Source organism: Anoplophora glabripennis, unplaced genomic scaffold (genome assembly GCF_000390285.2).
Source record: "Anoplophora glabripennis isolate ALB-LARVAE unplaced genomic scaffold, Agla_2.0 scaffold151, whole genome shotgun sequence".
Lineage (NCBI taxonomy): Eukaryota > Metazoa > Arthropoda > Insecta > Coleoptera > Cerambycidae > Anoplophora > Anoplophora glabripennis.
The window spans coordinates 480,259-502,508 of NW_019416371.1; the positions used below are offsets into that span (position 1 = coordinate 480,259).

The window sequence follows — 22,250 nt, forward strand, 5'->3', positions numbered from 1 at the left end:
CAACACATAACAGTTATCTATGCAGTTTTGGGTGTAAACAAATCTTTCCTCGATGATGACAAAGATGTTGCTGTAACTTTAATTAATGCACAGTTGCATTGCAAGAGATAATAATGGGGTACTTTTATGATTCCACTGACAACGTTGCTGGAAATATGACGCTTCGTTCTTATAATACATCTAGGGGATTACCGCATGGCAGTTATAAACAGCTGTCTGACTTAACACTTAATTAAATAACGATTTACAGAGACAAAGTACAGAACAATGTATTTAATTTACGTCGTTTTAGTTTTGTGCTTTCAACAGCTCACAATCGGTCAGACTGAGAATGGTGAGAATTAGTTAAAATTAACGGAAATTCAATCAAATTTTTTATTTTGTTTTTTTTTTCTAGTCGACTCATGCAAACTGCTTGGCGATGAAAATGGTAAATGTGTGATTATTGATAAGTGTCCTTACGCTCAGAACCTGCTGAAGAAGAAAATCTTCCCCAAGATATGTGGGTTTGAAGGAAAAAGTCCAGTAGTGTGTTGTCAAGAGGAGAAAAGGCAACAAATATATATGAAACCGGGCCAGTTGAGCTCTGAAAGTGAGTGCGGAGAATATTTTTATTTAAAAGTGATAAATTGTGATATTTTAATGTAAATTAATTTTTCACTTTTTATATTCGCTTTTAGTTTACACTGAATTAAATTATTTTATAATTATTTACTAACGGGAAGTAAATTTTTATAATTTTAGAATGTAATGAGTATTATCCTAAACCAGACGAACAGGATGTGGAAGTGTTAGTTCCAGGAGGCAAACCGTCTGCAGTCAGAGAATTTCCTCATATGGTAAGTCTTTTCTCGAATGTCCAGAAACATTTATACGAAGTGGTATTTGTTGTAAATGATGAAAAACATTATTTTCAGGCGGTTATAGGTTTTGGTGATAAAGATAACATCCAGTGGCAATGCGGAGGATCACTAATTAGCAGAAATTTTGTTCTAACAGCAGCCCACTGCTTGTTTTCTAGAGAGCTGTAAGTACCCTTTTTATGGCCAGTAAAAGTTTATTGACTCTTCATAGTCATTCAACTCAACACTTGAAAAACTTGTTTAATATCTGTATAGTTGTACAATTTCACTGCGTCTCAGATAGATTGATAAATTACCTACAGAGGTAGATATTGTGATAAATGAATATATTTTCAATACTTTTGCAAATATTTTTAAGTTTCTGACTATCAAAACAGTTTCCTGCCTTATGTACAGATAATAACAACGACGTTGCGTGTTAAAGGACCCAGTTTTTGAGATCCGAGAGACAACACCATGGTATCCATCTATTTTTGAGGTCGCTGAATCCGAATCTGGTATCAGTTTGACCCAATTAGGTCAAGTAAATACTTTCTAATAGAAAAGAGGTCAATCAGCATACGAAAGATGCTTACAAATATTCGTTTGGTTTTAAACCCCAAAGTGAAGAATTTGATCGGGTTGAAGGAGGTATTATATCGGGTTTACTCAAATGCACAAATGTACTTGAAATTTATATAGCGTATTACCCAGTGCTCCCTCTGTGCGTCATATTTTTTTGAAATTATTTTTGAATCTAGATGTTGAGATATTGTTGTTGAAAGTTGTTCATTTTGACATAGGTTTATATGGCGAAGATGGACGGTGCGGCTCTTTTTTTGCCCACAACTAAGAAAAAAATGTTTTCCATAAATAGTAGACAGTATTATCTTATTTTTGATGTAAATAAGTTTTGAACTTAGTACAGCTGTATTAATTAGAAACAGAAACTAATAAATGCATTTCTGTCTGACTTGAGGATTAATGTGACAACGTCGCAATCAGGTGACAGCAAGGAGGGAATACATGTGAAAGACTTGATAAAAACGAAATTGATTTCAAACATATACATTTTTCCTAAATCCCATGTACATTGTTATCAACAATAAATTATCCACAACAGATGATTTTTTGTAATGTTTTTAAAAAACTAAATTAATTAAAAAAGACTAGGAAGCTGTGATATATTTATTGAAACAAAAAATACAGTTAATAAATCCTTTTAATATATTTAATGGTTTATAAAAACATCATAATCATTACCCAGCAATATTTAGGGTTACATAAAGTTTTCTTTACTTGATTAATATAATTAGTAATACTTGAGATAAAAGTATTTGTACAGAATAACAAAGAAACATAAATATTTCTCAGTAAACTTTATATCTAAAAAATTAGTTATAGTTGCAAAACTTTTGTAACATTACTTAAAATAGAGATTAAAAACACTAACAGTGAGTAATAATGTAATTTCTATCACAGAACCTTCAAAATTGCATCCAACATTTTCTTTGACTTGGACGAGAGATGGGCGCGAGTGTCATTTCATTTCTAGAACTAAATTAACAATTATCGTTGTTTTACCGGTTCACATGATTTATGGATTTTAAATAAAGGATACAAATCTTCGCGAGGATAATACGATATATTTGCTATATATAATAATTATATTGTACATAGTTTACACACAATACATTTTTGAACGCGTACGAATCTTTACCCGAATTTGACGCGCAATATCTCCGATGTCCGAGGTCTGTAGGTTCGCAGTGTGTACTGCTAGTCAATATTAGCGCTGTTGCCACATCTACATAGTCTTTATGCGTTCATTAAAAATAATCTAAAACTACTTAAAATATGATATTTTTATGTTGTTAATTAGTCAATATGTATGCTATGTGCATATGAGTAGATTTTTTTGCTATATAGATAATGTTTATAGCAAATAATTTCAATAGAATTTAATTTTTTCAAATTGGCAGCGGGCTTTCGGGCCCATAAGAAACGCATACGACTCCCCCTGCGCTCCTCACTTTCCTTGGACCCCGATATACCTCCTTAAGCAGAGAGAAAGGTTACACCAAGATATTAATGAAGAAGATAATTTGAGTGACAATGAAACATGGCTGATAGTGCTAGTGGTACTAGTGACGACGAATATATTCCATATCACGTTGTGAAAAAAACAGGAACAATATCCCAAGAAAAAGTAGATGATGTTCGAGATTTGGGCCTGGCAGAGGATGGAGTCTACTCCATCTTAGGCCATGATGTTAGGAACTATAGTTCCTAACATCATAGCTAAAAAAAAATACTAAGCAAGCCGGAAAAGTGAAAGTTTCTTACTATCGGGACAGAAAAAAATAAGGAATTTCATAAATATTTCTCTTTTCTTAGTTTACTGCAATATCGTTGAACTGATGAATCACTTCATACATAACAAGTGGAAGCTGTTCATTGATTCATCAAAAAGAAGAGAGCTCTTCTCCAGTTAAAGTGATCCGTAAGATGTGAAAAGGCCACATTTTTGTTAGTAAGGAACTAATCGGAAATTTTCTAGGATCAAAAGAGTCCAAACAAGAAAAAAATAGTGTAGAATTTAAAAACCTAGGCAAGGATTATTTCCTTGTTTACAGTGAGGAGCAGGGAGAGAGACTTCATCAATATATTAAGGAAATGGACAACAAATGGCACATCCGATATAAAAATGTTAGCCGATTACTGCTGATCGTTAAAACGAGATTTACCATCGAAGTCGAGAAAAGGTAAAAGAAATTCTATTCGCAGATCTTTTGACAGCAAAATAGTTTGATATCACAATCATGAGTAGTAGTCTCGATACCGGAATAGTGAGGGTCAAAACAATTAACTCGAGAGTCATAGGTTCAGAGTTAAAGCTTTCTATCTTTAATCTTAATCAAATTTTGTTACCCATAACTTAACTTAATTTTTTTGAGTTTAGAACCCCGGATTGGGATTCAGCGACCCCAAAAACATATTGTCTTTCGGATCCGCCATTTTTTTTATGAGGCTCTATGATTATTATTTCTCAATTAACTTCAAGAGAAAAAGTTCCTATGAGTATCGTTGTTAAATTTTGAAAAAAATGGTTGTTTGTATTTGTTATGAGTTGGTTAAAAAAAAATTGAATTCTTCACAAATTTCTTCCGAAACTTTTCGTTGTTAAAGCTATAGTAGTTCCTAGAAAGCGTCATTTTTGGCTTATCAAATCATTTTTCATAAGGACGTAGATAAAGATCGGTATATAACAGTGTATTTGTTGAGAAAAAAAAAGTACACCACTAACACCTTTAAATTTTGGAAGTAAGTAATTATAGTTTATGAAAAATTCAATGGCGTACCATTAACTGTCCAATAAATACACTGTTACATACCTACGCCCATGGCGATATGAGGAATTATTTAATAAATCAGAGATAAAGCTTTCTAGAAATAGATTAGATCAGCCTTGAAAGTTTGGTGCAACGTCGTTATCCCGTGTTAAGTATAAGATTTCCTTCAAAACTTATTATTAATTTGATTCTCTGCTTTAGGGGACCCGCCAAATTCGTACGATTAGGAGACCTGGACATAACCACCGACGCCGACCAAACCGAACCACAAAACTTCACCATCAAAAGAAGAATCCCTCATCCAGAATACAAGAATCCATCCAGATACAACGACATAGGCTTAGTAGAATTAGACAAGCAAATCACACGAACTGGCTATGTAAACATGGCTTGTTTAGACACAACAAGACACCACGATGAAAAGAGCATGACTGCTATCGGATGGGGAAAGACCGAATTCATCGGAGATTTCAGTAATCTTCTTCTAAAAGCGGATTTGGACCTTGTGGAGTACCACACGTGCAACAAGTCTTACGCGGGGATGCCTGGAAAAGAACTTCTACGTGGAATAGTGGATGACATGCACATCTGCGCCGGGGGAAAACCGGAGCAGGACACTTGTCAGGTACGAAATACAGAAAAACTGTATGTTTTAAGTAAGCTCTTTGTGATGTAGGGTGGATATTTCCAATATGCTTTTGCAGGGTGATTCCGGTGGTCCACTACAAATCAGAGTTCAAAACAGACGGGGTTGGTATAATTATTATAATATTGTCGGAATTACATCATTCGGAAAGGCGTGTGGCATATCCAGGACTCCAGGTGTATACACAAGAGTTTACAACTATCTACAATGGATTGAAAGCATTGTTTGGCCATCGTAATGAAATTGGGGATAACAAACCTTAAAAATGATACGGAGATTTCGTAAATATAGATGCAAAGCAGGAAAGAATATTGAGAAAATAAAAATGTTATATGGTGTAATAACATTTGAATAAACAAATATATGTATATTATATTTTCAAACGTAAAATAAATAAAATAACTGATCTATATCACTTCTTCTTTGGTTTCCTGTTATGTATGCAGTCATTACAATATCAGAGGTGTGTTTATTAGTGCATCATAGCCTAGTGGGTTCTCTAGGTGAGCTCAGCTCTGCATTTTGATTGAATTGAAAAAATAATGCACTTGCCTCTGTCGAAGGATGAATCAACCACAGCAAGGTTCATCTAGCTTTAAGGCATTTTCAGATGGACTTTAGGTGTGTAACAAAAGAGGTGAATATACCGAAAAATTTGACGCATATAAACATGAAATTTTGATGTCATCACAGTAAGAATATTTGGACATTATACAGGCTGTCTTACGGTGACGGCCCATTAGAATATTTCAGAGACTACTTCGATTTTAATCTTGAAAATTTGGCCTTTAGGGTTTTCGGGGTTGTTCTCTTTTACTAAAATAATGCCACTGCTTCCGGTTATAATTTATTGTCAAATTTGCTTAACTTCACCTGCGGGGCTTGAATTGAGATTAAGTCAAATGAAATGACCTTGACTTGATTTCCAGGTGAACTTATATAAGGCTAAGCTATCCCCGAATTCAGATCAGCGACCTCAGAAGCATTACAGTTTAACATTCGTGAAAGGCCTTTTCATTACTTTGACCTTGAAATGATGTTGACTTGACCTAAATGTAACCTTGTAGGGCTAAGCTATCCCTGAATTTAATTCCCTCCAAAGAAAACTTATATACGCAATGGTTGAAATTCAATACAAGCCTTTTCTTTAGTTTGATCTTAAAATGTCCTTGAATTGACTTGAAGGTGACCTTTAGGGTCAGATTCAGATTCTGCAAGCCCAAAAACCTATACACTCACTGGTCAAAATTCAATAGAAGTATTTTCTTCAGTTTGACCTTAAAACGACCATTACCTGACCTCCAGGTGACTTTAGATAGCTAAGCTACTCCCGAATTGAAGTACAGCGATCCCATTGTACCTACTGGTCAAAATTCATTACATGCCTCAGTTTTTGAATCCATCAACTTGAAACTTCGTGAAGCTTACTCAGTCCTACAGCCAAAATCATCTGCCACCCCCACCCCCACCCCCAATTAACTCTGAAACTATTCATAGGATCACTTTGGGCTCATGATAACTTTTTATCAGAAACTCAAAAACTATAACATAGTGCAAATTCAATTGATTTTGGCGGGGTTTTCACGCACAATAATAGTTGTTTACATTTTTTCCGTAGGATAAAGTCTGCCGCGTGCACACGTGGTATGCGCCAGCTGTGTAGCGTTAGGTTAAGCGCTGTTGTCACGTTGTGATGAAACTCCCCAATATTAATACTCGCTGTATTATCAAAACTGTTAATCTTACGCCCCTATAATATTGTGCAAAACCATACTTATCTCATCAACTTCGACGTCACCTGTTACGTGGGTGTTGTACAATAATTAAAACGTAATATTGACAGTTGGTAGAAGGAAGCGCAAAAACAAACGGTGGGGTAGGTGGGGAATTCTAGAAGGAAGCCTAGATAGTTGAAGTGAGAGAGTGTTTAACCGGTATTAGTTAGCAGGTAATTATTCTTTAAGTACTTAGTTGCTAATTGTTCTGTGTAATCTTATGATTGCGATGATTATAGACGTTTCATGATAATAATTCTGTATACGTTTTGACATAAAGATAAGCAATTTCGACAATAAATTTCCATCACCCTGTGTAAAATTAAACAGTTTCTAAAATAACTGTAACAAAGGATAGGCATGCCCCTAACTGTCAATATCAATGGTTCAATTTGCATGATGTAAAACATAGGCATTTTTGAATTAGGCTATCGGAAAGCAACTTTTTTTTATTTAATTGAAATATCTCGAATACCATTAGAGACAGATATAGGCAAGATTCATAAAAGTCCCCCTAAAATTATGTGTGGAATCCAAATATGGAAAATATACAAGTAGATGGCTACTTCCGACATAACCTGAAGTGCTCCAACAAAGGCATTATTTTATGTACTAGTGTTTTTGGTACTACTTATAGATATTAACAAAAGATAAAGTAAATATTTCACATATTAATACACAATTTGTAATATACTTACTAACTTTTGAATCCCCTCGTATAAATCGCCGAAACATATACTTATGTTTAAATCACAGTTCTGCCAAATTTGTTTATTGTATCACGCGAAATATTGTTCACTCGTAATATTTCACATTCATTAACACTGGCAAGTAAACGAATTAATGAATATTCTCTCACTCTTCCCATTTCGCATTATTTCGTATGTCCATGAATAAAGTTTTCCTAATGGGAATACCTGTTTGAGAAGGTATGTAGATAGAGCAAAAGTGTGTAGTAAACATTCTTCGCGAGATGAGAACGGTTGAGGTTTTCTTTCTGTTGTTTCTAGCAAGTGTAGAATCCCTAGGTAATATTCACTTTTACGATTTAATTAACAATTCATATATTCCGACATTGTAAAAAATTATTCGTATTGTGGTAAACATGTTTGTTATATTATTATATATTACTTGTAATATTCTTGTTATTAGAACAAGAGTTTTCTCACAGACTTTGATTGGAAATCATTTACTTTAAGTACAAATTAATTTTCTATAACAGAAGAAGGCGACGACTGCAACCTTCCGACTGGACAAAAAGGGTCGTGCGTAAATATACACGATTGTGCGTATGCCAGACAACTGTTGAAGAACAAGCAGTATCCGGAGACATGCGGATTTGAAAAAAATAATCCACTAGTTTGTTGCATCGAAGCTGAGTTCAGAACATCCAGTGAAACTGGCGTGTTAAGTGCTGCAAGTAAGAATTTTTTAAAATGACTTGGAGTTTGTATTAAAGATCTTTTTTGTAGAATGTAAAGAGTACTATCCTTATAAAAAATATTTCATACTTATTGGTGCAGCAAAACCGTCCCTTGCGAAGGAATTTCCACATATGGTAAGGTGGATAACAAACGAGTTCATAATATGAAACAAATTGTATTGTAGGCAATAATTGGGTTTGGTGACAGAAATGACATTCAGTGGTCGTGTGGAGGATCTCTAATTAGCCACACTTTCATTTTGACAGCAGCGCACTGCTTAGGATCATCGGAATTGTAAGTACAATAACTAATTATATCTAGCTAATAATAAAAAATGCAGAAAAACGAAAACAAATCTGCAAGAAACTCAAAAAATTACTTTCTATTTAAATATAACCAAACTTTCTGTTCATTTCTAATTTATTTTCAGTGTTTTCCAATTTATTCAATTTTTTATATTTTTTCATCTACAGACAATATTTTTAGAATTTAAAATATGCCCAGAACCAAGTATGAAAATTTATATCGCGTAAATATAAGTGAATAATACGAATTAAGTTGTAATTTATTTCAGTAATACACAAATATATGGTTTTATTTAATATTATTTATCTGAATCCCAACTCAACTATCAATTTATTATTATTCCCAAATACTTTACGTATTTGTTTACTTAAATTTCAACGAATTTGTCACACTGGAACACATTTTAAAAAGACAAGTTACTGACATATGATGAAAATGGTAACTAATTTAGTACCAGATTAGAACTAGTCTATTTACGATCATTATTTACTTTATTTCTCAATTCAAGTCGATTCAGCTAAATAAAAAATAGCCGTTTTATATGATAAAATGCTATGAGTAACAAACAAATCATTAATTTACAGCGTAAATAAATACAGGGCCTAGAACTGTACTCTGAGGTAATTGATTTCCTTCGTTTATTGACATTGTCAATTATTAGTGCAAGACTTCTACGGCATAAACAACTTTTAAAATATGAAATTAATTCCCTTTAAACCCATATTTGTCTAACTTAGATACAATATACAGGGTACTGATGTATGTATATGGAAACGGTCGATTATCTCCTAGATCCTAGATAGTAAGGTGGCTATCGAAAAATTACAAAATACAAACGTTTTAGAGTTTATTAAAATCTATGACAATAAAGAAAAATTAAATATACAGGATGAGTCAAATAGTCATGACGAAACAAAGTTGCTTTTTCTTTAATGGAACATCCTGTATATTATTCCATATCTTAATTTAGGTTTAGGATTTAGTCCATTTAGGATGGACTATATGAATTTTGTTTAGAATTTCGAGAGGTATTGAAGTATGGAATAATATACAGGGTGTTCCATTAAAGAAAAAGCAACTTTGTTTCGTCATGGCTTTTTGACTGATCGTGTATACTTAATTTTTCTTTATTGTAATAGATTTAAAAAAAAAACTAAAATATTCATAAAAAAAATTGATATAAGCTTATTAATATGAAGAAAATCCTCAAAAAAAATTATGACTAGTTTGGATACCTAGAGACGAGATATTAATAAAATAATTGTTCACGATTTAGTATTATACAGAGTCTTATGACAATGCAGTTTTTTTGGTCTTTCCACTTAGAATGCGAAACAATTGACGAACAGTTTCCACAGCAACTTGTATAAATAGGAAACCGATATCTAAGGAACCGTAGAAATCGATTAGGTACTTAACATAACCTCCATATGCGCGATAGCGGCAACACCGCGGTTCTCGAAGTAGCGTATTATTTGAAATTCGCAGGTGTGACTTATGATGTATTTCTCAAGCTTATGCATCCAAACAGCCAAGTGCAACGTTGCCAAATCTAAAAGCTTACTACTTTAGTCACTAGCAAATCTACAGAAACTCTCGTTATACTTTAGGCGTACCTCCGTACCCGATAAACTTCCTTAATAGTTAAAATTACAGAACAAAAATGTGAATTTTGCACAGAGATAATTAACAAACAACAAAATTTGTTGCTGTTAATAAATTTAATACGTGGTTGCATTTTGGTACCCATTTCTGGAACATTCTAAGTAATAATAGTAGTAGTGACTTCGCCACATATATCTTCTATAACTACAAATTTATCTTTATAGCGGTGCCGCAAAATTCGTCCGTTTGGGTGACCTAGACATAGCAAGTGACACTGACGAAGCAGCTCCTCAAGACTTCGACGTAAAAAGGACATTCGCTCACCCAGGATACAGGAGACCAGCGAGATACCACGACATCGGCTTAATAGAATTAGACAGGAAAGTCAAACTAACGGAATTCGTTGCTATAGCTTGCCTGGATACCCACAGGGAACATAACGAGACTCAGATGACGGTTACGGGATGGGGAAGAACGGAATTCCTTGGAAACCCCAGCAGCCATCTCCTGAAAGCTAACTTCAACGTTGTGCCTAACAGTGTTTGTAGATCAGCGTATCAAAAGACAAGCCCTTCTCTTTTGCCTTCTGGAATTGTGGACGATGCTCAGATCTGCGCAGGAGGGACTAAAGATCAAGATACTTGTCAAGTAATTTTTTGGTATTTCTTTCTGTTTAGTATTGTTTATTAAAAATTTTAATTACAGGGCGACTCTGGCGGACCTCTCCAGGTTATAAACGGAGAAAGGTCTTCCTCCATCATAGTGTTCGATATTGTGGGAGTAACGTCTTTTGGTAAAGCTTGTGGACTGTCAGCTACTCCCGGCGTATACACTAGAGTATACAATTATTTGTCTTGGATAGAGAGTATCGTGTGGCCCTACTCATAGGAACAAACAAGATATTTTAAAACGAATGTGTTGATTTTGAAAAACCGTCAAATAAATTATCGTTGTTGTATAGTATTTGTATTAGGTATTTCCGAATTTATTATGTCAAATGTTTTAAACACAGTTTTTTCTTATCTATATATTTATTGGGTTAAAGGTTAATAAATTGTTATTGTCTTAAGGTCAAGCTAATTTCTGATATGTGGCTTAGTTTTCCCTATCATAAAATCTTTAACTAATACGAGCAAGTTCATTGTGCATATATTGCGACCAAATAAGAAATAGTCCGGTAGACAGGTGTTCAGAGATAGTATTTTCCGTAAACCCCTAAATTTTTTCCAAATATCTACATTAAAATGCACAAACGCCACATAATGAAGGAGAAATGTTACTTAGTAAATAGTTATTTTTCTATTCAGATGTAAACAATATTTTTTTCTAAAACTGCAATAAAATAAGACAATTGTGTTATATATCTACAACAATTTAATTTATATTTGAAATCGTTTGAACCGTGTTTGAATCAAGACTGTTTAGGCGCAGTAACTCATAACGATAGCAACCAAATAAACAATAAAAATTATTTGTTTGAAAAAGTAGTGTCAGAATTATGTATATATTGTAATTCATATTCCAAGAATGTTTAATTCAAAATGAACTCGGAAAATTGAATAGAAAATAGGTATTTTTAGTCAAAAATGACATACAGTGCGACACAAAAAAGTTATGGTTATGTAAATCCAAGTACAATAGTTTAATATTTCTTTGTCTTGTATCATTCGTTATCTATATACTTAACGTTCATTCGCAATAGAACATGTTCCATTCATCCTAAAGTCGGTCTCTGTTTGGATCGAAAAAACATGAGAATAGTAAAGATTCTGTTGATCTGGTGTTTAGCAACTGTAGAAGCTCAAGGTAGTAACATACATATGTCTCACTCAATTATTACAGAAGTACCATAAGTGTAACCATACTAGATTTTAACATAAAATATTAGGTACTAGTGATTAAATGTATTTTTTCTACCTGTAGTTAATTGAATATGTCTGATTCAGAGGAAGCTGACGATTGTGGCGCTCCAACAGGACATAGAGGGAAATACAGGAATATAAATAGTTTTCCCATTATTAAAGAATGGCTACTGAACAAACAGAATATTGTAATTTGTGGATATGAAAAAAACGACCTTAAGGGCGGAAAGTAATGACAAATATATTTAAAAATTCACGTGGGATCACTTTTTCCTGTTACAAAATGTACAGGAGTATTATCCGTTCAAAGAATTCTTAAGTAACTTCAAAGTCAAATATGAAATACAAATCTTTATACAGATTGTAACGATTTTATCAAATAGCATATTTTCTCCGATAAAATGCATGTTTCTGAAAGAACATCTCAAAAACAGGTATCATAAAATAAATTATGATATTTTATCTTCTGATTCTGATAATCTATCATGCAGTGGTTTCAACTTTTGGTGATATATCGCAACAACTAAAATAGGAGAAATTTAATAAGAGATAAAGCTTTAACCATCTATTATTTAAGGTCCAATAAAATCAATGATGCATCGGTTTTTTTCACCCTTTGTCTGTCGTTTGCGGCTTTTGTCCACAGAAAGACTTTTACTTGAAATGAGATATTTTTTAAAACCTGTTTCAATTAGGCTGCATATTTTGGAATCGTCTCGTTTGTGGTTAATGCAAAAAAATGCATTTTTATATTAAACAAATAAAACTAAGTATAGGTATAGTATAAAATTAAAGATTAATTGAGGGAAAAATTCTTCAACATGTGAACATTTTTGAATATTCTAATTCTTCACTGAGCCATACAGGGTGTTTGGAAAAGTTGGTACAAAATTTAAGGGGGGGTGAAAGTAGAGCCGAAAATAGTAAAAGAAGTTCCTATAAATATTGGCCCTCGAAAGGGGTCTTATCATTTGGATATTTTTTAAAATAACTTTCTTTCTAATTGAGATAACGGAATGAAAATTGTAGGTAATAATCATACCATAAGGGTCTTTAATTACAATACGTTTCATCAAAATCTGTTGTAATGCATGACTAAACTACGCAGAATTCGAAAAAAAAAGTAAATACATTTTTTCTTCAAAAAAGTTCAATTCATTAAAAAATAATATTATTTGCTTGATAATTCAAAGGAATAAAAAAAATTCGAAAAATTTCTCTTAACAGTAGTTACAAAACTATCCTTATTTATGACCGATTTTGATGAAACTTATGGTAGTTAAAGACCCTTATGGTGTAATTATTACCTTCAATTTTCATTCCGTTATCTTAATCAGAAACAAAGTTATTTTAAAAAATGTCCAAATGATAAGACCCCTTTGGAGGGCCATATCTCCGTAACGGTACTCCGGAGGACCAATGTTTATAGGAGCTGTTTTTACTATTTTTGACTCTACTTTCATCCCCTTAAATTTTAATCCAACTTTTCTTAACACCCTGTATATCAATTGCAGAGTGATTCTGGAGGCCCCTTGCAGGTTCCAGAGCAAAATCTGCCTGCAGTTAAATGGAACACCCTGTATATTTTTACATATTTGGATAGAACCTTCCCTGTCGAGCATAATCATGTAGGGTTTGTTGGATCCAACGCTAACAATAAGCGAGATACTATTAAAAAACGAAAAGAAGGTTTTTTTATTAAGAAAATAAGACATCTTGTAATTATTAAACCTTTTTCAACAACAACAACAAACCCTATATGGCTATGCTCTACAGGGAACGTTCTATCCAAATATGTAAAAATATACAGGGTATTCCATTTAACTTAACAAGTTAACATCTGCGGCCATTTTGTTTGGTCTTCATTTGTTTTTCTACTATCATTTTTTAAAAATTCATAAAAAATCGTGCAACTTTTATATTTAACATTTTTTTATAACTCTTAAAACAAAAAAGTTAAAGGGGGGTCAAAATATAGTGAATCACCCTGTACATGCAATAATTAATATTAACTGATGTCATGATACACACAGTGTACCAGATCAAATTTAAACGCCCTGTACATATATCCTACTAGAATTTTTATAGTTGTTATAGGGTTATCAGCATTGGGAAGATAATATTTAAAGAAGATTTATAAACATGGTCAAAGTATTTGCACCAGTTAGTTTAAATAAATATAAACATTTAAAATGGCGAAAAATATGAGATCAATCCCGGTGATCTTAATGTGTTGTTTGGTAATTGTGAAAGCTTTTAATATTGTCGTGAATATCAGTTCAGATACTACACTAACGTCGAGTCTAACATGCAAATGTATGGTAAATATTTTACTTATTTCGTATTATTTATTCCCCAACAATCTGCTTCAGGTGCATCGGATGGAATTCATGTGGATATATATGTGAATACCACTCACCACGGATCACACTCATCTGTCACAGATCGCAGTAGAAGTAACAAATCGACAGGAAATATCGATGATAAATCGCCAAAGACTAGAAGAGCTGGTGAATTAAGCGAGAAAAGTAACATACATTATACAGGCTGCCTCCTAAGTACGGTCCGTAACTTCAGGACACAATTTCTTACGGCATTTAAAGAAAAATGTTCCTATACATTCCGAGATACAAGGTGTTGCAAATTTTTAAAAATATATTAATATTTGAAATAAATTTGGAACAGTCAATGTTAGGTTCTTAAAATTTGGCATTTATTGTACGTTCGTAAAGAACTGCAATTTTTATCTGCCGACAGTGGCTTAGTTAGGCGTGAGTCAATCGAGGAGAGTCCGAAAATAATAAAAAAATTTAAAAATCCATTGGCGTTCTACATTTCATGATGCTAACGTCGACTGACTGACGCCTAACTTCGCCACTGGCGACAGATAAAAATTGACTTTATACTAAAAATGCAACTCTTTACCAACGTACAATAACTGCAAAAAAAGAACCTAACATTGACTGGTCCAAATTTATTTCAAATATTAACAGATTTTTTAAAATTTTCAACACCCTTTATCTCGGGATCTAAGTGTTTTCCGGCCACATGTTTATGGGAACTTTTTTTCTTTAAACACCATAAGAAATTGTGTCCTGAAGTTACGGACCGTACTTAGGAAACACCCCACTAGGAAAGAGTAACACCGTTTTCTAGGAAAAACGTGCGGGAAATGTTATTTCGGGCAGACCATTTTAAAGAAAATATTAAATTAAAAATATTAAAATACAACAACAAATGGATATATCGATTTTGGTTAAAACTAAATTACAATCACCTTGGTATTCAACATGTAGGTTTTTTACTAAGTATGTATTTAGCAAATCTGCCCTCTAGACAAAGATGCCCTACTACCATCGATCCTCTTGCAGATTAATCTGGAACATCCTACTTATAAGCTATTGATTATATCCAAAGAACAGGGTTAAAAGGAACTATGACGTTCAAGCAATTTTATTGCATGAATCGTTCAAAGGGTCCTTTCAGATGAAAAAACAGCGGAGTGCTATTAAATTAGAGGGTGGAAATTGGAGATAGGGGTGAAAATGCACCCCTTTCAGTTTTTTAATTGTAGCTCGAAAACGAAGCAAACTTTACTATAGTTCATAGGAAAAATTATTTTGAAATTTTTTTGCAAAAACGTTTTTGATTTTTTTTTACTTTTTTGCCTCTAGTTTTTTTTGAGTAAAGATAGGTATAGGCATTGCTTCATAGAAAAAAAAGTAAATAAAATTTCCTTCAGAATAAGAGGTTGTAAAGTATTTTTGGATTAAAATTGACTGATATATGGCCGCTCAAACTTAGATTACTTTTCAATTTTCGTCGCGTTTATCCTTATTCGTTTTAATTCTCATTTTTTGCAAAAAACAAGGAAATAAGACGTTCAATGATTTTCATCACATGACTTGTTCGAAGGGTCATTAAAAATGAAAAAAACACGGGCTCCTATTAAATTAGAGGGTTGAAATTGAAGATAGGGATGAAAATGCACTTTTGCAGTTTTTTAAATATAGCACTAAAACGAAGCAAAATTTCGGTATGGTTCCTAAGAAAAATATTATGCAAAAATTCGTTAATGACCAATTTTAAAAAAAGAAAATAAGATTTTTTGATTTTTTTACTTTTTGACACTATTTTTTTTAGTAGAAGTAGGCAAAAATTGCTGTACAAAAAAACTCTATGAGATTCTCCTCAAAAAGATGCGTTTTCAGAAGTTTTTGGACTAACATTGACTGTTAAAACTTAAATATTTTTTAGATTTTCGTCGTTTTTACCATAATAATTATAATTCTTATTATTTTTACAAGAAATTAGTTTTTTACTTAATAAAAAATTATTTCAAAAGTTTTATTTGTTAATAATAAATAAAGATTTTCACAACTTATAGTAAAAAAAGTAAATAAAATCAAAAAATCTTATTATTTGCTTTTTTAAATTGTTTATTAACGATTTTTTGCGTAATAATTTTCCTTTAAATAAGCCATTTCGATGGGAAATTCAATTCTGTACAAAATTTTTCCTATGAACTATGCCGAAATTTTGCTTAGTTTTCGTGCTATATTTAAAAAACTGCAAAAGTGCATTTTCACCCCTATCTTCAATTTCAACCCTCTAATTTAATGTGTTTTTTTCATTTTTAATTACCCTTCGAACAAGTCATGTGAAGAAAATCCTTGAACGTGTTATTCCTTTCTTTTTTGCAAAAAATGAGAATTAAAACGTATAAGGGTAAACGCGACGAAAATCGGAAAATTGGATAATTGTAAGTTTGAGCGGCCATATATCAATCAATTTTCAACCAAAAATACTTTACAACCTCTTATTTTGAAGGAAATTTTATCTATTTTGTTTTTTATGAAGCCATACCTATCTCTACCCAAAAAAAAAACTAGAGGCAAACAAGTAAAAAAAAATCGAATTTTTTCCTTTTTTGTCAAATTGTTTATTAACGATTTTTTGGATAAAATGTTCCTTTAAATTTTTTTAAATAAGCCATTTGGGAAATTCAATTTTCTAAATAATTTTTCCTATGAACCATAGTGAAATTTTGCTTCGTTTTCGAGCTTAAATTAAAAAACCGAAAGGGGTGTATTTCCACCCCCTATCTCCAATTTCCAACCTCTAATTTAATAGCACTCCTCGGTTTTTTCATCTAAACTGACCATTTGAATGATTCACGTAATAAAATATCTTCCACGTCATAGATCCTTTTAAAATCCTATAATCAATAGCCTATTCATTTAAAGTATAAGTTTAAAAACAAAACATGATTTTCAGAATGTGGGACGTACTATCCACCGACTCCGATTCCATATATGACACGCAGGAGAAGATATGAGCAAAATCCATTATCTGGACAATCCGCCCCAGAATATGATGTTCATCATCTGTATAAGGGAAAGCAGACCCTCGCAAGAGAATTTCCACACATGGTACATGAATTCTAATTATTGATCTATGAAGCGATATTAAATAATTTTATATTTCTAGGCACTAATTGGGAGGGTTAAAAAAAATAATAGTTTTGTTCAATGGTTCTGTGGAGGATCTTTAATCAGTCATAGTTTCGTTTTGACTGCGGCACACTGCTTAATTTCGGACAAATTGTAAGTACATTGAGGGAAACTTGAGTACGCTGGTGTGTTCCATTCAAGACGGATTTTTCCAGAGCTCAATAATAGCAGCGTTTCAAAGTGGCACCAAATTAATTTAATATTTTCAAATTATTATCAATTCTACAATATTTCACGTCTTATGGGCGTTACTCAACTTCATTTCTTTACATGGAATATGCTCTATATTTTTTTTGTACGCTGGAATTTAGGGAAAAAGATCTAAAACGTACCGAATTTAATTACGAATCCTAAAAGTTCAAAGTTTTGGTGGTCAAGTAACTCAAAAATAAGTAACTGTACTATTACCAAAATAGATAGACAGAGGAAGTCTTGTATCATGGCCTCAACGGTTACCCGACATTAATCCTCTTGATTACTTTGTCTGGGGTCATATGTTCATGCCATTTACTTAGAACCCTTCAATTTTGTGACAATTTTGCTAGAACAGCTTTTCATAACAAAAACAACAGAGAGTGAACGTTCATTCAGATGTTTTTACACACTTATTATTTTAAATTGCAAAAAATCATCTTCATTTCACTTTTGATGCACTGATTTCTATTCACAATTACGTAACATAGAGTTGTCCGTTTGGGGGAATTGGACACATCCACCGAAATGGACGATGCGAATCCACAAGACATTGGAATTAAAAAATTGTTTCCACACCCCGAATTCAATACGTCCACCCACTACCACGACATCGGTTTGATAGAGCTAGAGAAACAAGTGACATTAAGCGGTTACGTTGCCATAGCTTGCTTGGACAATCATAAGGAAGTGGATGAACAACATATGTTAAAGATCACTGGTTGGGGTCAAACTGAGTTGGCCGGGCGTCATAATAGTTACCTTTTGAAAGGTAACGTATATGTGAAACCTCACATCGTCTGTAAGGAAAGTTATAAGAAAACTTCCAAGTTGCCAATCGGGATTAGAGACGACATTCAGATTTGTGCAGTCGGTCCAGATAATGAAGATACGTGCAAGGTAATGATTTTAAAAAATATTTCAATTAATTAGATAAGTAAATATTTTTATTTAATTTCTATGTATTTATTTTAAAAAGCGATAAAAATAATTACCATAAATAATCATACGTTCTCAACGTTCACTGTTAATAATTTTGGAATTCCTCGGGACAGTGTCCTAGGGCCATTTTCATTTACAATTTAGTTAAACTGTATCATAAACTATATTACCACTCTCTTTATTATTCAACAAATAGCGGAATAATAGCAGATGCACACATTTTTTTTTAAATTAAAATATTATTCTTGCACTTTTTTCTCTAAAATGCATCCTTGAGGAGTTATAGGCATTTTAATAATGCTAAAAATTGATTTAAAATTTTAGAGAGAAAAGTTCAGCAATAAAAAGTTTTTATTTTAACTCTATTAACACGACTGTGTAGTTTAATTTCAAAATCTTTATTTTAACAAAAAATCGAAAATTCCACTGATTTTGTGCTATTTTTTGAGTTTAGGGAAAAATCTTGACGTGGTGGAACATTTCTGATGACTCTATGATCTTCAGCGGATCAAAATACAGGGGAGTATCATACTCATGTAATAGGCGTACTCCCATATACCCTATGCTTAATGTGATGATATGGGTATCTATAGCAATACCATTGAAATATTTAGCTATAAAAATCTTTAAATATAAATTTCGTAGTTCTGAAATAAATAAAATTAGCATATAGCAAAATGTTTTCGCTTTAAATTTAATTTTGTAATATATTATAAAGTGTTAATACTCATACCTAATATTATTACATTTACAGGGTGATTCTGGAGGACCTCTGCAAGCTTTTAAAGAATTTTACGGAACCACTCGAGTATACAGTATCGTAGGAGTCACCTCTTTTGGTTTACCCTGTGGATACTCAGACCAAGACTATCCAGGTGTATATACGAGAGTTTATTATTACCTTTCCTGGATAGAAAGTATCGTATGGCCTTAGAAAAAAAAACATTAATTTTAGAAATGTATTTGTAACAGTGATCACAAATTACAAATATATTTCATATTAAAGAATGTTTGTTTTACTGTACTAATTATTAAGTGTTTATAACATAAGTCTTTTATAGGAAAGAGACAATACTTCAACGATGTTTAAGACAATGAACCATAACCGTATACAATTAACAAAATATATACAGGGTGTACCATTAAAAACTTTGCACCAGGATTATTTTGAACTACGTACCAAAATATTAAAATTGCCGCGACACGTCAATTTTGTTTTCGAGGGGGACACATTTTAGCGTTAAATACAGACTCACCAGAAAAACCCCCTTCGCGGGGGCGCATTCAACTTTAGAATCTTAAATGGCACTCTAGGTCGAGTGACACCTCATTCGAAAGTGTTTTTAATTCTGGTTGTCATCATGTAATTTTTTTCAATTTTAATTCCTGTTGTTGAAAAAAAAAATTACTTATGCCTAGAAATAAAAGACATTTTTGTATTAATCATTTAATTAATTGTTCAAAATGCCAAAGGGAAAACTATAAAAAGTTTCAATTTATTTTCACTGTAAAAACTGTTTACAAATAAAAGGTATTTTGAATAATGAAAAAAAAATTGGTACTGATAACAAATTTACCAGTCAATATATTTTAGTCGCTATTCAGTTCTCAAAGAAAAGTGTTTAGCAGAAGTGTGTTTAGTAATTATTAATTCTAAAAATTACTTATGACGAAAGGGTTGAAATAATTTATCTCTATTTTAAAAACAATGATAATGCACGGCTTACGGTAAGAATTTAATCAGTGTCAAGCAAATAAACACACCTCCGATGTTTACGTCGCCAGTTTGGTTCAAAAGTTCTGTGAAACAGGATAAGTGGAAAATAAAAAACGACAATTGAAACTTTCCGAGTTACGAGCAAAAACCGTTTTTTTTTCTCATACTGTGTGACATCATAGATCGATAACGAAGGCTAAAAAGGCCACGCGCTCTACCCCACGCTCCCTCCCTAGGTGTCCTGAAATTGCTGGGGAAGTCCCAGAGATTCCTGAAGACAGCAGAGAGAGAGAGAAAGAAGCCCTCTATGAGGACAGAGTCACTATATCTCTATCTCACACTATAACTCTATCTCTCTCGCACACAATCAGACAAAAAGACAGAAACGAACCTTCTTTTAAAAATACATGGGATTTATCATTATTAGAATAACCCATTTTAATTTAAAAAATTAAAAAAATTATAATGATTACAATTCTGATGACGAAAAATAAAACATAATTAACTGTATTATTCAAATAACAATAATGTGCAAAAGTTCTTCAGGAATATTGGCAAATTTANAAAACGACAATTGAAACTTTCCGAGTTACGAGCAAAAACCGTTTTTTTTTCTCATACTGTGTGACATCATAGATCGATAACGAAGGCTAAAAAGGCCACGCGCTCTACCCCACGCTCCCTCCCTAGGTGTCCTGAAATTGCTGGGGAAGTCCCAGAGATTCCTGAAGACAGCTGAGAGAGAGAGAAAGAAGCCCTCTATGAGGACAGAGTCACTCTATCTCTATCGCACACTATAACTCTATCTCTCTCGCACACAATCAGACAAAAAGACAGAAACGAACCTACTTTTAAAAATACATGGGATTTATCATTATTAGAATAACCCATTTTAATTTAAAAAATTAAAAAAATTACAATGATTACAATTCTGATGACGAAAAATAAAACATAATTAACTGTATTATTCAAATAACAATAATGTGCAAAAGTTCTTCAGGAATATTGGTAAAATTATTTTGAAGGAAGAATGCCGTCAATGAACACTAAAAATTATTATTAGAAACCTTAGGTGGCCAGAAAACATCCCCGGATCTCAGTCCTTTAGACATATTTTTGTGAGGACACTGCAACAAAATATATTATAAAAGACCTGAAAATTTACAAGTATTGAAAGAAAAATACAGGACGAAATGTTTGATAATTTTGAATTTGTTTTTGAAGCAATTAATAGCAAATTAAAACATATTTTCAACTGTATCATCACAATTACTTGCATGTTGATTTGTAAAAATTGTATTGTATTTTAATGTTATTTCGTTTTTAGGTATTCTCCTTATGTTGTTGTAAAGGTTAGTTGATAAAAATCGTTGTTTGTTATTTTCATAAGGATGAATTTTAATTTTTTTAATGGTTTTTTTATTTTAAACATATATTGTATGCCAGCAAATTTTGATGTCAAAAGAAATAAAGGAAAAGTCGTACATTTGTATTTAAAGTTTATTTCTATCTTTAATTATTAAACCTATAAGTGGATGTCAAAATACAAAAAAGAAAACCTGTACCTACATTCCGCGACGTACTAATAACCCATCTTGTATATTAAATAAATTTATCGTCATCATCAAACATTAAAAAAATTATATTACAAGCTGTTTAAAATATCATTACAAATTTTGTTTATTTGGAAATATATTTTCTGCAGTATTTCAATACCAAAAAATGAAAATAGTAGGTAGCTAATTAACGAAATTATGATTAAATAACTTAATTGTAACACCACTGCAGAATATCATATGATACATACATAGATATTCGTTGATTCTTTAAAAACATTTTTATCAATACCTACATCATACATTTAAGTAAATACAGTAACGCAAAAAACAGATATTGATAAAAAAGTGTACAAAAGAAATCCGTAAGTACGCCTGGCAACATTACCAAAGTCTTGTTTATATGTTGCTAGGATACGCTTAGGTATGCGGGCCGCTGTATTTGATTCTTCCTAAAATTCTGCTGGTGGTGTACTCTACCGGCAATTCGGAAATTTAAAACTGCTGGCCTATTCCA

The 22,250-nt window shown here is 32.3% G+C and overlaps 3 protein-coding genes across 6 annotated transcripts; all 3 read left to right on the forward strand.

Annotated features, from left to right (window-relative positions):
- The first annotated feature begins 253 nt into the window (after positions 1–253).
- LOC111691456 (venom protease-like) lies at positions 254–5,138 on the forward strand. The gene is made up of 6 exons (XM_023454304.1): positions 254–334; positions 398–592; positions 745–839; positions 918–1,027; positions 4,397–4,820; positions 4,900–5,138. Exons 1-6 carry the CDS (start codon positions 268–270, stop codon positions 5,077–5,079), a joined length of 1,071 nt encoding a protein of 356 aa, XP_023310072.1. The 5' UTR covers positions 254–267; the 3' UTR covers positions 5,080–5,138.
- A 2,428-nt stretch (positions 5,139–7,566) lies between these two features.
- LOC108904137 (serine protease snake-like) lies at positions 7,567–10,914 on the forward strand. The gene is made up of 6 exons (XM_023454303.1): positions 7,567–7,644; positions 7,839–8,036; positions 8,089–8,174; positions 8,225–8,334; positions 10,176–10,599; positions 10,657–10,914. The coding sequence occupies exons 1-6, from the start codon at positions 7,590–7,592 to the stop codon at positions 10,837–10,839; spliced, it is 1,056 nt and encodes a 351-aa protein (XP_023310071.1). The 5' UTR covers positions 7,567–7,589; the 3' UTR covers positions 10,840–10,914.
- A 3,085-nt stretch (positions 10,915–13,999) lies between these two features.
- Positions 14,000–19,437, forward strand: LOC108904155 (serine protease snake-like). 4 transcript variants are annotated; one of them, XM_018706584.2, is made up of 7 exons: positions 14,000–14,129; positions 14,186–14,341; positions 17,091–17,245; positions 17,304–17,419; positions 18,010–18,418; positions 18,915–18,979; positions 19,215–19,384. In XM_018706584.2, exons 1-7 carry the CDS (start codon positions 14,006–14,008, stop codon positions 19,282–19,284), a joined length of 1,095 nt encoding a protein of 364 aa, XP_018562100.2. In that variant the 5' UTR covers positions 14,000–14,005; the 3' UTR covers positions 19,285–19,384. The 4 variants fall into 4 exon arrangements, with proteins under 4 accessions (XP_018562100.2, XP_023310069.1, XP_023310070.1 ...); XM_023454301.1 differs by lacking the exon at positions 18,915–18,979 and having other exon boundaries at positions 19,215–19,437; XM_023454302.1 differs by lacking the exon at positions 18,915–18,979 and having other exon boundaries at positions 14,036–14,134; positions 19,215–19,437.
- The last annotated feature ends 2,813 nt before the right edge of the window (positions 19,438–22,250 follow it).